This window comes from Equus asinus, chromosome 14, assembly GCF_041296235.1.
Source record: "Equus asinus isolate D_3611 breed Donkey chromosome 14, EquAss-T2T_v2, whole genome shotgun sequence".
NCBI classification, from domain to species: Eukaryota; Metazoa; Chordata; class Mammalia; order Perissodactyla; family Equidae; genus Equus; species Equus asinus.
The window spans coordinates 501,701-516,249 of record NC_091803.1 but is presented as its reverse complement, the minus strand read 5'-3'; the positions used below and the strand labels follow the sequence as shown (position 1 = coordinate 516,249).

Sequence of the window (14,549 nt, the reverse complement as noted above, 5' to 3'; positions counted from 1 at the left end):
GCTGGGAGATCAGGTGCCCCGTCTGGCTGGGAACGTGACCATGTTCTGTCCTCTCCCTCGCGTGTTTAAAGGACCTCGGTGGTCACATGAACGACCTTAGACAAAGAGGCCGTACGTCCCTGGCACAGAGAATTGACGGGTCATTCTGGAACGACCCCCATGAACGGCTGGCCCAGGAGCCGAGCGATGTCCCAGTAAAATGTTCGATGCTAACTCTTCTCAAACCAAAATCGTTATCTTTGGAGACGTTCTCCAGAATCCAGGGATTCCTAGAATTAAGCGCCTCATCCATAGAAATTGATTGCTCCAGTTATCGGCAGTCCTTTTGCAGGGCATTCACCCTGGAAGCTGCCCGGGGCTGCTCTGGGCTCCAGGCTGGGTGGTCCAGACTGTTTACTGTTTGCTTTGGTCGTAAAACTCATTTACAGAGCTCTGCCTGTCACGGGCCTGGCATCCGCTGGGCTCTTAGCTGCACGCAATCCCACGGAACCCTCACAACAGCCCTACAACCAAGGAGGGCACCGAGGCAGAGACGAACTGCCCAAGTTCACACTGCAGGCCCGTGGCAGATTGAACACGTGAATCCAGACCCGGTGACTCCACAGCCTGAGGCTTCAGCCACTATGAAAACTGCCACACTTGTAACCAAAGTGTTCAGAAGGCATATGAAAGTATTTAAAAAATTTAAAAAGAAACATAGATCCTTTTAATCCCATCACCTGGAGGTAACTTTTTTTTTTTTTTTTTTTTTTTGCTGAGGAAGATTGGCTTTGAGCTAACATCCACGCCCATCTTCCTCTATTTTGTATGTTGGATGCCTGCCATGGCATTGCTTGATGAGCGGTGCATAGGTCTGCACCCGGGACCTGAACCTGTGAACCCTGGGCCGCTGAAGCGGAACGTGTGCACTTAACCATTACACCACGGGGCCGGCTCCTGGAGGTAACTATTATAAACATTTTTATGTCTGTCCTGTCACTTTTCTATGTACATATACGTATATTTTTATAAAAGTGGATACTGCATGTGCTAGTTTATAACCTGCTCCCTGTTCCTCACAGCACATGTGGACACTCTCCCGCGTCCATCGACAGAAATTGAGATCCCAGGCCCAGAGGAAGGACTGAGCTCAGGCGATTTCTTCCCTTCTCACCAATGGCCTCATCGAAGTGATGTGTGGAAAGAAAGGAAAGAAAGGAGGCGGGGAGGCCAGCCTGGTGGCGCAGCAGTTAAGTGCCCACATTCTACTTTGGCGGCCCGGGGTTCACCGGTTCGGATCCCAGGTCTGGACATGGCACCGCTTGGTAGGCATCCCCCATATAAAGTAGAGGAAGATGGGCATGGATGTTAGCTCAGGGCCAGTCTTCCTCAGCAAAAAAAAGGAGGATTGGCAGCAGTTAGCTCAGGGCTAATCTTCCTCAAGAAAAAAAAAGAAAAGAGGCCGGGGGTGGAGAGGGAGCGGCATCAGGAGAGGAGAGATTACAACATATTCAGGGAGGGAGGGAGGGAGGGAAGCAGTGCCAGCTGTGGGTGGAGGAAGCAGCGTCCCAGAATAGGCAGGCGGGGGGGCTGGACGGATGCGGGGGGCTCCTCTTTCCTGCGGTCTCAGAGGCTCCGTCCACAGGTCCGGGGGCGGGGCTGGCACTGTGGGGATTAACTGAAGCTCTGGTTGGAACAACCGCTCCAGCCGGCCCGGCTGCCTCGGACACCCAGGCCACAGAGGAACTGGCGGCTGGCGTGGCCGGATCTCTGTTCTCCAAAGAAATGGAGCGGAGGGCTTGGGAGCAGTTTAGACTGGGTTTGGGTTTCCCGAGAAATCCCCTGGTCAGTGCGGCCCCTGGTCCCCAATGGCTCCTCCCTGTCCGTCCCTCACAAGCACAGCGGATGCCTGGTAAACCCTGTCCTTGGCCACAAAGCTCCCGCCGACCTCTCTGTTTAGGTCCGTCAAGGAAAGCGAGTTGCCTGGAATAATCATGTGAGTTCTGGCCACACCACGTGATGGGAAAGACTCAGGGCAAGTGGAGCCCTCTCTCCTGCATTTCTGGTGGGAATGGCAAGTGTTACAGTCACTTTGGAAAACAGATGAGCCGTTTCTTACATGGTTAAACACACACTTACCACGCGACCCAGCTGTTCCACTCTCGGGGGTTTGCCCAAGCGAAACGTAAGCGTTATGTCCGCGCAAAGACTCGTATGTGAATGTTTACGGCAGCGTTCTTCAAAACCGGACTGGAAAAACCCAAATGTCCCTCAACTCGTGGACAGTTCAAAAATCGCAGGGCCAGCCCTGATGGCCTCGTGGTTAAAATTGGGTGTTCTCACCACTTTGGCGGCCCGGGTTTGTTTCCTCATCATCAAACCACACCACCTGCCTGTCAGTAGCCGTGCTGTGGCAGCAGCTCACAGAGAAGAGCTAGAAGGACTTACAACTTGGATATACAACCACGCACTGGGGCTGTGGGAATAAAAAAAAAGGGGGAAGATTGGCCACAGATGTTTGCTCAGGGCAAATCTTTCCCAGCAAAAAAAAAAAAAAAAAAAAAAGCAGTATATCCACACAGTGGAATACTACTCAGCAATAAAAATGGAATGAACCATGGATATAGGCAAGAACACGGGTAAGTCTCAGAAACATTGTCCTGAGCACGACAGTCTAGAGAAGACAGCTCTGATCTGAGCGACAGAAGACAGGTGAGTCATTGCCCAGGGCCTGGGAAAAATCTGGGATCTAGAAATCTATGCCCCGATACGAGGGCAAATTAAAGGCCTTTTCAGACAGGCAAAGACACCCCTTTCTGAGGACGTGTGTGTAATATCAGCAAACGAAGAAGGAAACCAGGAACAGGGCGAGCTCGAGCCCAGGCGAGCAGTTGGACCAGTCTGGAGGGCCGTGGGGTGATGTCCACACTGACGGCTGGGCAGCAGCTCAGACAGCACAGAGGCCAGAGGGCTCTGAGACAGACAACTGCACGGAAAAAAGTGAGCCTTCCGGGCAAGATCTAGCACGAGAGCCTGGGTCCGTGTGAGGATATAGTGAAGGTGCACTCTTCTTTTGTCAAAAAAAAAAAAGAAAGAAAGAAAAAGAAAGGCAATTACAAACTCAAGAAATAAAACAAAAAGCAGTAAGTGAAGGTTGTGGTCTAAACATGAAACAAAGCCAATGGTGGGCTTATTTTGAGCAATTCACGGAGTACCATCATTTTCTTTAAGGACGTTGGGCACAACGAGAGGAAAAGCCCGGCCCAACGGGCCGTTCAATGAACAAAACACATACGGCCATCGTTGGAAAATACTGCCGATTGATTTCTAGCCTTTGGAATCCATCCACAAGCAAAGCACGAAGAAGTAAATATTTTCAGTCTGTTCTAACTATAAACGGCAACTTTGACAAGCTGGCTGTCTGGGGTCTCTTCTCTGAGGGCACTAACCCCATTCCTGAGGGCTCCACCCTCATCCCCTAACGACCCCTCAAAGGCTCCCGCCTCTGAATACCATCACCCTGGGAATTAGGTTCCAATATGAATTTGGGGGGGGACACGAATATTCAGTCCATGACGAATACTGTCAACAAAAGTACCGACTTTATTCAGATTCCGCGTTTTCCCGCTAACATCGTTTTCCCCACCCGGGCCAGGCTGGGATCCCGCGTTGCCCCGAGCTGTCCATCGCTCAGCAATGTTGTAGAACGTCCTTGTCTGGGTTTGTCTGATGTTCCTCCACGATCAGATTGAGGTTCTGCGTTTTTGGCAAGAAAACCCCAGAAGCATGTCTTGTGCGTCTCAGTGCATCGTATCAGGGGGCCAGGCTGTCGTTCCGTCTCACGCCTCGAACACTCGGTTAAGGTGTGTTGGTCCAGTTTCTCCGCTACGGAGTTACGATCCGTCTGTTGGTAATTAATAACTATCTTGGGGGAGATATTCGAAGCCACGCAATAATCTGCCTCCAAGCTTTCGCCCACAAACCCTAGCATCCTTCGGTAGATCTCGCGGGCGATGCTTATTGCTGTGGCGTTTGCCCAACGTTGACTTTCTCTTTCCCTCGTTCCCAGCACGTCTGTTAATTGAATATTTCTGTAAGGCAGAGCCGTCCTCTCTCCCCGACTTCTTTATTCTTTCTCCATCTCACTGTGGACCGGTGGATTTGTACGTTATCCTGTAAGTTAGGATCCAAGAGTACTGTTACTGATTTCGCTGCTCATATTGTTGCGGCTTGGGCCATCAGGAGCTCCTTCGGGGTGGCCCCCGAGCCTGTCTGCAGGTCCCCATCCTTTCTTGAGCGCTTGCCTACTTTGTGGCACTGCAGGACCCTCCAGGCTCATCTTGGATTTCCCCGCCCCGGCCCTGGAATCAGCCACTTCCTTCATCTGTACGTGTTGGTGGACTTGGAGCACTTTTTCCGCCAGGAAAGGAGGGTGTGGCGAAGGCGGAAGGGCCGTGCTCCCGCCCTCATCTCCCAGCCGGGGTCCCAGACACGGGTTCTCTCCCAGCTCCGAGGTCTTCCCTGCAGGAAGGGTGTGACGAGCCGCAGGTGGGTGGCCTCTTTGTGGTCCTCGTGCGGGCTCCCTGGGGGCAGTGTCTGGGGCGCGGAGCTTGTCCTCAGAGCTGCAGGGTGGGGACTCAGAGCCTCGCTGGATGAGGACGGTCTCATCGCCAACAGCGCAGCTGCAGTCCCTCAGCACAACTCCCCCTCCTCCCCACTCACGTGCACCTGCTCCCCTCCCAAATCTCTGGGGAAGGGGGGACGGTGGGAAGCGAACCCCAGTCAGAGGGATGGGAGTCTCATTCCTAGTGGCTCAAACACTTTCTCTTATTTAGACACAAGCTTAGGATAGGAAAAAAATTAACTTATCCAGGTCATTCTGATCAGTATTTGTCTCTAATTCTGTTTCAAGTCTGTTTTTATTTTGCAAGTCATAGACTGCCCAGCTCAAACCGGCTTAAGCAATACAGGTTTCAGTGACTCAAGTCACTGCAGAGACCTGAGTGGACTGCAGGTACCACGTGATCAGGGTTCAGCCTCCATTTCTGGGAGAGAGAGAGAAGGGGAGAATGACCTTTTCTCTTTCACGCATCATCAAAACAACAGCAAACAAACAGCTCATGCCCTGATGGGACGACCTGCCACTCAGAACCGGAAACGCCAGTGGCCCGGAAGCCTGCGACACTCCCGACCCGCCCACACTGGCACCTGGAAGGGAATCCCGGGGCGCTGCCACGTGACCGGGCTCGGCCAATCGGGGCCGCCGCCTCTGCCTCCAGAACGCGGTGCTGAAGGCCCTCCTGCGCATGCCCGGCCTACGTGCTCCGGTGCCTCCCATTGGCCGAGCCAGCTCACGTGGCCGCACCCCGCCGCAAGGGCGGCTGGGAGGACGTGTCGGGCTGTCGGCGTCGTGAGGCTCGGCCGCTGCGGGGGTGGGGCCGCACGGAGGCGGCGCGGGTGCTGACCCGTCCTGAAGTGGGGGTGGGGGGGACGGGCGACAGGGCCTGGCGGATGTCACAGTGGCGCTTTCTCTCCGTGTGGCCGCCGGTGCAGGGGCTGCTCGGGTTCCTGGGCGCTGAGTGGCAGTTCACTGGGTGGGCCGGGCAGCAGAGACTGCAGACCCCTGACCCTGTGACCTCTGACCCTGGGGCCGTGGACCCCAGGGCCCCTGACTCTGGGACTCTTGGACCCCTGACTCCAGGTATCCCTGATCCCTGGGACCCCTGACCCCTGGGACCCCTGACTCTGGGTATCCCTGACCCCGGGACCCCTGGGACACCTGACGCTGGGACCCTTGGACCCCGGGACCCCTGACTCCGGGTATCCCTGACCCCTGGGACCCCTGATTCTGGGTATCCTGACCCCTGGACCCTGGGACCCCTTTCGCCAGGACTCTTGGACCCCTGACTCCAGGGATCCCTGACCCCTGGGACCCCTGATCCCTGGGATGCCTGACCCTGGGTATCCCTGACCCCTGGGACCCCTGACTCCGGGTATCCTTGACCCCTGGGACGCCTGACCCCGGGTATCCCTGACTCTGGGTATCCCTGACCTTTGGGACCACGGACTCCGGATATCCCTGACCCCTGGGACCCCTGACGATGAGACCCTTGGACCCCTGGCCTCGCTGGGCTGGGAGGGAGGCCTGGCAAGACCTGTAGGCTCCTGTCCCTCGGCTGCCCCGGAACAAAGATCCCAAGCGCCTGCGTGCGTCGTTTGGGGACGCGAGTTGCCACGTGACACGGGAAGGGCACGTGAGTGGGAGAGAAGCTGCAGGTCACCGAGCCGTCAGAAGATCCGGTTTGTCCCGCAGGAGTCTGACTCTCCACTTCAGCCGTCCTTCATCCCGGCTTTGCCGCTTTGTCCTCAGGGGCCTCAGGTTGTGTGTGAAATGTCTCCAGTTGTGTCTCGCGCGTGAGGGGGAGCTGTGGTCCCACCACGGAGACGGAAGCCCCTTCTCCCGGGCAAGTGGACTCTGCCCAGCAGGGTCGTTTCCTGCAGCCTTACCTGCGCAGCCGTGCCGGGAGCAGGACTGTGTGCGCCTGTGTTAGGACCAGACGCCCCCTGCGTGGACGCAGAGCCCGGAGGCATTGATCCCGAGCACGAAGATCTCAAGTGCCCGTCATTAGGAGGCTGCGAAAGAGCGCACCTGGTCTGCGCCAAACCCGGGTCCCCCACCTTCCTTCCCAAGGCTGCTGTTCTGCCCCCTACATTTACCATCGTCCCCACCTCTCTTTGCTCCGTCTCAGTCCAACCTGTCAGCTGCCTTTGAAGAACGGAAATAAGGAAACCCACATAAAGTCCTAGAGGGTGGAGGTGCCGGCACGTGGGCCACTGAGCAAGCCTACTTGGGCTTCTAAGGAGAGTCTGTGTCTGCAGTTCCCGCCTGTTGTCAGCCAGCAGCGGGCGTTGCTCGTCTTTCCAAGTTCCACCTTCCAGGACATTAAGAAAACCCCGCGCAGACGCCTGAGAAGAGGAGCAGGTGCTTTCGCCTTTGGGACAGGTTCCAGGCCTCGTGTCCTGGCAGCCTCTGAAGCCATCGTTTGCTTCTAAGACGAGTCACAGGAAAGAGGCTCAGACCCCTGGGGTTCAAGGTCAAGGACGTGCCCAGGTCCAAGCAGAGAGGCTGAGGGGGTAATGCATGAGCGGAGGCTGCAGTCTCCCTCCTGAGATACCAGTTGTCCTCGACGGCACTGCCTGTGGCCTCTTAAAATGGCATTAAAATGGTAACTGACTCAAGTCTGGAAAACGGGAAAAAGGAAAGCCATCCACAGCCCACCACCCTGAGCAGCGTGCAGTGATTGCTTCTCTCCTGTCTCACGTCACGTGGGGGAATGTCTGGATGACCCTGGCTGTTCAGAGAATCCTGGAGAATGGGGAAAAGCCGGGAAGAAAGATTGGTCTTTAGAGAAAGTTTAATTCTCCAGGCTGATCGTCAGGCAACTGGTAGTGGGCAGGCAAGCCTTTGGCAAGAGGACACCACACTCCCTGCTCCTGCCTGGAGGAGGTGGCCTCTGGGAGCACTTACTCTTAGCCTTGGCCTCCCAAGCTCAGCCAGAGGCTGGTTTTTAGAGTTTTAATACCTGCAATTATGAAATAGTTCACACAAAATTCACACACATGCAAGTAGACAGAAGGGTATAGCAGGCTTCTTGATACCCATCGCTGGTTCGATGATTAAGAAAGATGGGGGGACAGCTTTGCCTGTTCTCTGTTCCACAGAGAGGAAGCTGTGTGGCCCGCGCCCCTTACAGCCGGCCTCTTTGATTCCGCCTGCGTCTGAGAGCCATCCGTGGGGCCGTGTGCGTTGGTCATTCGCTCCTTTTCACGGCAGTGGGGTATTCTGTGGCCTGGATTTGCTGCAGGTCGCTGACCCAGTCGTAAATGTGGATGGACATTCGGGTTATTTCCAGTTTGGGGCTGGACTCGAGCTGCTAGGAACACTTGGGTACGAGTCTGTGCCTTTTCATTTCTCAGCAACTTCTTGATCAACCTTTGCTGTGACCTCCTGAGCCTCCTCCCCTGGAACAGAGCCCTGCGGTCCATGCAGAAGCAGCGGGTGTGCTGACTCGGGCTCCAAGCATCACCATTGTCAGCTGGGTTTCTGACTTACGAGTCACTCTCAGCCGAGTTGTGTTTTTGAGTAGGTAATACATGCACAAGAAAGTGATTTCAAAAGTGAATTCAAAGGTACCAAACAGCGTAGGCCGACCTGCCCCTCCTGTCTTCAGCCATATGGCTCCCCTGCCTGGAGGCCACCACTCTTACCCGTTTCTTTTGTAACCTTCCGGGAATATTTTATGCGTACAAAAGCAAATGGGAAGTTCCCTCACTCCGCCTGTTGTGTGTGGTGCCTTCTCTACGCAGTTGTTGTCCTTGTTTTTACGACTCTTAGTGTCTTTTAGAGGTTATTCCACACCGGCAAGTACAGGGCTGCCCTGGCTGTTAAAAGGGAGCCTTTACCTTAAACCCACTCACCGTAGAGGCATCTCATGTTGTCATTCAGGTCACAGAAAGGAGATTTTAAAAGGAAGTAGAACTTGCCTTTGAACCGTGGTGCTGGGAGCGGCAAATAGATGAATTACCTTTATGAAAATAACTCTTTGAGTTTCTTAAAATTCAGGAAGTGAAACCATGGGTTATGCAAAGATTTCTTAGATACGGCACCAAAAGCACAATCCATAAAAGAATCGATAAACTAGATTTCTTTCAAAACTAAAAACTTCCGTTCTTGAAAAGACATTGTGAAAGCATGAAAAGACAAGCTCCAGACTGAGAGAAAATGTTTGCAAATCATATCTATGATAAAGCACTTGTATCCAGAATATATGAAGAATTCTCATATTCAATAAGAAAACAACCCAATTTTTTAAAAAATGGGAGACTTGAAGATATGTCACCAGTGAAGATATACAGATGGCAAATAGGCACATGAAAAGAGGCTCGACAGCATTAGACGTTAAGGAAATGCAAATTAAAGCCATATGGAGATACCACCACGTACCTGTTAGATGGCTACAATTAAAAAGGCTGATGTCTCCAATGCTGGCAGAACGGGAGGGTCTGGAACTGGCATGCAGCGCTGGTGGGAAGATAAGATGGAACCACCAGTTTCGATAATAGTTTGGCAGTTTCTCAAAGTCTTAAATATACATCTACGATGATTGCCATTCCACTCCTGGATGTTTCCCCAAGAGAAATGAAAGCGTGTATCCACACAGAGCCTTGTACACGAGTGTTCTCAGAAGCTTTATTTGTAATAGCCAAAAACCCGAAACAAACACACATCAAAATTGTGTTGTAGCCACACAGTGGAATATTACTCAGCAATGAAAAGGAATGAACTACCAGTAGACATTACATCACGGATGGATCTCAAAATAATTACGCCGATTGAAAGAAGCAAGATCGACAAACAAAAAAGTACATACCGTATAAATCCATTTGCAGATAATTCTAAAGTGTGCATACTCCTGTGCGGTGACTGAAAGCAGGTCAGTGTTGCCTGGAGACGGGGTGCGAGGGGGAGGCTGGGGGAGGGAGCAGGAGGGCAGAATTGCCGAGGGGCAGGAGAGGACTTTCGGGAGAGACGAGAGGTTTGCTGTCTTGTGGTGGTGGTGGTCCCGTGGCTGTGTCCACATGTCAAAACTTAGCAAACTGCCCACTAAGCATGTGCAGTTAACTGTAGTCAAGTATAGCTCAACAGAGCAGTGAAGACAGCCATCAATCATTCCATCAGGGACTACAGACATGTCAAACACGACCTATAATTCTACCCCGAGCTGTCCCACTAAGAGCGATGGAGCACACTCACACGGTGTGAGAGCTCAGCGCAGTTTTAGTCACGATGGCCCCGGACTGCACCACCTGAATGTCCACCCGCAGGGGGACAGGCGACATCAGAGTGCGTATTTGTGGCAGAGGCCGTAGGGTCCACAAAGCCTAACGTATTTACTCCCCGGCCCTTTGCAGAAAGAGACTGCTGACCCCTGGACAGTGAATGGACGGACAACCTCAACAGCGTCACGCTGAGAGAAAAAAGCCGGACACACAAGACCACATGCGATCATGTGAAACCATTTATGTGAAACATCTACAAGAGACGAGACTTTAGAGATGGGCAGGTCGGTGTTGGCCGGGGCTGGGCTGGGGTCAGGGACTGACTGCAGGTGGGCCGAGGGAGCCCCAGGGTGATGGGAGCACGGGCTAAAACCCACCCACCCAAGCACTCGCCAGGGGAATTTCACGGTGTGTGAATTCCAGCTCGATAAAGCTGAGAACCTCAGGGACAGCATTTTCACATCCCTCATCCCCGCCGCCTGGCACACGGGGGGCAGGGCTCCAGGAATATTTGCTGATTGAATTGAGTGAGGAGAGGACAAGAGCCTGCAAAGCTAAGTGGCGAGGGACCTGTTGCTTGTCAGCAGGAGTGTTGAGATTACAACCTTCCGTGGGCCAGGTTTTCACATCTCTCTGGACACACACACCTGTTAACGCTGCACCAGGGGGCTGCCTCTGACCGTTTACCCTGAAAGATGGGCAGGAGCAAAAGTGCCGCCATTTCTGTGGTGGCCAGTGCGGCAGCAGGGCTGGACAGCCACAGATGTCGGCACCCCCCACACCTGCCTCGTGCTGGAGGAGGTGAGCGTGTTCCTCAGCACACTGTCCTCTCGGCCGAGCTCTCTGACCTTTACTCTTGGTTCCTGGGACACTTAACGGCTGACCAGAGAGCAGATGGGCCTTCTTGCTGGAGGTGAAAATGCGTGGCGCCCAGGGCAGGTCCCCGCGCTTTGGCGGCATCGGTTTCTCCTGGAGGGCCGATCCCTCTTGATTCCGGAGAGCTGGCCCGAGGCCTGACAGTGTGCATTTCTACCAGGGTTCCAGGTGATGCCGAAGAGGACAGGGCGGAGAAGGCAGAGGGCAAGGGCCATCAGGGGCCTGTGGAAGAGCACCCCAAGGGCAGCCGACATCCCCGTGGCCATTGAAGACGTCGGCCCCAGAACCTGGGCTGAGAGAGCAGCCACATCAGGGGCTCTGAGGGGACGGCCCCCTGGGGCCTAGGCTGCAGGGACCCAAGCTGTGTGCAGATTCAGGCCCCCACCCAGCCTCTCCGGGGGCCCTGCTGCCCATCCTCACTTGTGTGGGGCTCCTGCCACCTGGTGTCCAGAGAGGGCACTACAATGAGCAGCCAGCCCCCCACAGTGCAGAGACCCAGAAGGCCCGGGGCTGGGGTCACCCGGAGGTTAGATCTAAGGAAGAAGGAGCCACTTCTCAAAATGTGCATTAATTACCGAAACACAAAGACAGGCATACAAAATAATTACAATAAATATTTTTAATTAAATTTTCAAACATCAAGGAAAAATGTTAATATTTGATTGTTGGAAAATACACACGCCATTTTTTTCCTTGTGTTAACATAAATATTTGGCTTATCGAAATAACACTCACTTAAAATGAAACCTTTTAGGCACTTGGGTGTAGAAAGTGCTAGAGAATAAAGTACAATTTTACTTTACTGCTACTTGTAAGAGAGCAACCAAAATTCTATCCGGTTAAACACTCTGTCTTCAACACCGTTAGCATTGCTGATCTAAGAGAAAACCCTGTGACCAAATATATCCACATAACATTCTGAGTCCAAGTATACTTCAAATGGGAAAAATTTCATTGATAATCGTCCTTCAGATTTCAAATTCCTTTTAGTCTTTTCACTGAGATGGTAAGTTTCAGTAGACAGAACCCAAAGAAAGAATGAAATTTCTTTTTAATCACTTTGACTTTTAAAAAAAAATAGTCAAGAACTTTCTTGGTGGGCATGTAAGCAAGACAGAACCAATTACGCCATGAGCCCAGCAGTGCACGTAGCCTTACAAAAAAAAAAGAGCTGACTTGCCTGCCAGTATGAGTTGGCATTTAGTTCTAATCTCGAATTCGCTGTAGGTTTGTGGCAGATCTCTCGATGGACTGTGTGAATGAGACATAAAGATACAGATGCCACTCAGTGAGCGTCATCTCAGAAACTGCGGGTTTGAGAAGCTGTCCCAGGGGAGCACTGGGCATGCTTCTGAGGGAAACATTCTTCTTGCTGTCTAAGCCTTGCCTGTGAGTGTCCCAGGCTGTTGACACAAAGGTGCCCTTTTGGTGTTGGGAGGTTTAAAGGCCACAGATCCGTCCAGCTGCGGACGAGGCTGTGCTCCCGGAACTCGGGTCACGGAGCAGGCGGCAAGGCCTGCATGTGCTGCAGGAGCTGCTCACAGTGGGCGGGGGAGCGGTGCTTGTGGATGACTGCCTCCGTCTCCCGCACCAGGAGGTCAGGGAACAGGACGCTGCCGGCCTTGAGGACCTCTGTAAAACAGCAGAACACCTTTAAAGTGCCAGAAGCAAAAACTAAACCAGTTCCTGTTGATGCAGATAAGTTTCCCAGTCAACTTAAAACAGCCCTGAGCACAGCAGACTGCAAAGTGGGGATGAACAGGGTATACATCATGATAAAGGGTCCACTCTCCAAAGAGACGGGGCAGTCCTAAACATGTATGCACCTAATGGGAGCACCACACTACGTGAGACAACACGACGAGCTGCAGGGAGAGACACACGAGTCCACGCCGGCAGCTGGAGGCCTCCACGCCCTCCCACAGGAACGGATCCAGCAGGCAGGGGGTCAGCAAGGCCGCAGCTGAGCGCAGCAGCACCGTCAGTCAGATGGACACACGGACATCTGCACACTCCCCATCCAGCGACAGCAGGGTCTAGATTCTTCTCAACTCCATGGAACGCTCACCAGAGAGACCACACTGTGGGCCGTAAAACACCTGAACAACTTTACCAGACCGGAAGTCATCGCCTGTCTGCTCTCAGACCACAGCGGAATTATATAAGTCAGTAACGGAGAAAGAACTGGAAAACCCCCAAATGTCTGGAGATTAAACGGCATGTTTCTAAATAGCATAATGTTCGAAGAAGAAATCTCAAGCTAAATGAAAAAATGTTTTGAACTAAGTGAAAATGAAAACACATCCCAGCAATTTGTGAGCGCAGGGAGAGCAGCACGTAGAGGGACACTCATAGCATTGAACTATCTGAAATCAGAAACAGGTTCCACCCTAGACGTCTAGCAAAGAGGAGCAAATTACATCCAAAGTCAGCAGAAGAAAAGAAATAAGAAGAATTAGCGCAGAAATCAATAAAGAAAATCGACAAAACCCAAAGCTGGTTGCTTGAACAACTCTCTGCCCACAAATTGATACCCTACGTGAAGTGGGCCAGTTGTCTAAAAGACACAACCTGCCAAAACTCACACAAGAATAGACAATCTTAACAGACCTATATCTATTAAAGAAATTGTGAATCAGTAATTAATAACGTCCCGAAACAGAAAGCAGCAGCCGCAGACGGGTTCACTGGTGAATCCTACCAAATATTTAAGGAAGAAATGACAGCAATTCTCTACTCTCTCCCAGAAGACAGAGGCAGAGGGAACACTTGCTCACTCACTCTTCGAGGCCAGCATCCCCTAAGACAAACCCAGACTTCACGAGAAAACCACAGACCAGGATCTCGTGAACACAGATGCAAACAAATCCTCAACAAAACACTAGCAAATCGAACCCAACAATGGATAAAAAGAATTATACACCAAGACCCAGTGGGATTTATCCCAGGGGTGCAAGACTGGCTCAAGATTTCAAAACCAGTGTCCTCCATGGCATCAACAGGCTAAAGAAGAAAAACCACACGATCCTATCGATAGATGCAAAAAGTATTTTCACAGAATCCAACACCCATTCATGATAAAAAAAAACTCTCAGTAAACTAGGAATAGAGGGGAATTTCCTTAACACAGTAAAGAACATCTACAAAAACCTTACAGCTAACATACTCGACAGTGAGAAACTCAAACTTTCCCTTAAGACGAGCTACAAGGCAAGGATGTCCTGTCGCCGCTCCCGGTCAGCACGGTAGTGGAAGTCCTGGCGAACGCAGTGAGGCACGAAAGGAAACGGAAGATAATACACAGACAGGGAAGGAAGAAACAAAACTGTCTTTGTTTGCAGATGACGTGATTGTCTACATAGAAAACCTGGAAGAACTAACAACTTCCCAGAGCGCGATTCCGGCACGGCTGCAGGACGCAGGTTAACAGACGCCAATCGCTTTCCTACGCACCAGCAGCGGACAGCGGACTCTGAAGTGGAAACACAACGCCATTTACATTAATGCCAGCCGGAGAGAAATACTCAGGTGTAAATGTAACAAAACGTGAACTAGATCTTCTGAAGAAAATAACAAAACTCTCAGGAATGAAATCAAAGAACTCAAGAAATGGAGAGACATTCCGTGTTCACAGATGAGACTCAATTTTGTGAGATGTGGGTTCTTCCCAAATTGATCTACAGATTTAACGCAATCCCCATCAGAATCCCAGAAATTGACAAAGTGGAAATTGACAAAGTGACTCTGAAGTGTATGTGGAGAGCCAAGGACCCGGAAGAGCGAAGGCAATACTGAAGGAGAACCAAGGTGGAGGACTGACGCTCTCTGACCTCAAGACCTTGTATTAAGCCACA

The 14,549-nt window shown here is 52.1% G+C and overlaps 1 protein-coding gene and 1 long non-coding RNA gene across 3 annotated transcripts in view; one reads left to right on the top strand and one right to left on the bottom strand.

Annotated features, from left to right (window-relative positions):
- Window positions 1–4,415: 4,415 nt before the first annotated feature.
- On the top strand, window positions 4,416–11,304 carry LOC123276991 (uncharacterized). The gene is made up of 3 exons (XR_011494034.1): window positions 4,416–4,527; window positions 9,952–10,103; window positions 10,856–11,304. It is a non-coding gene; the product is annotated as an uncharacterized lncRNA (long non-coding RNA).
- The window catches only part of DNAAF5 (dynein axonemal assembly factor 5), a 43,691-nt gene continuing 40,441 nt past the window's right edge, over window positions 11,300–14,549 (bottom strand). For both annotated transcript variants that reach the window (XR_011494033.1, XM_044747534.2), the window contains exon 13: window positions 11,300–12,327. Coding sequence is in view for 1 of the 2 variants with exons in the window: in XM_044747534.2 (XP_044603469.2) it covers window positions 12,191–12,327 (137 nt within the window). In the remaining variant the exon portion in view is untranslated. The remainder of the gene's footprint in view (window positions 12,328–14,549) is intronic.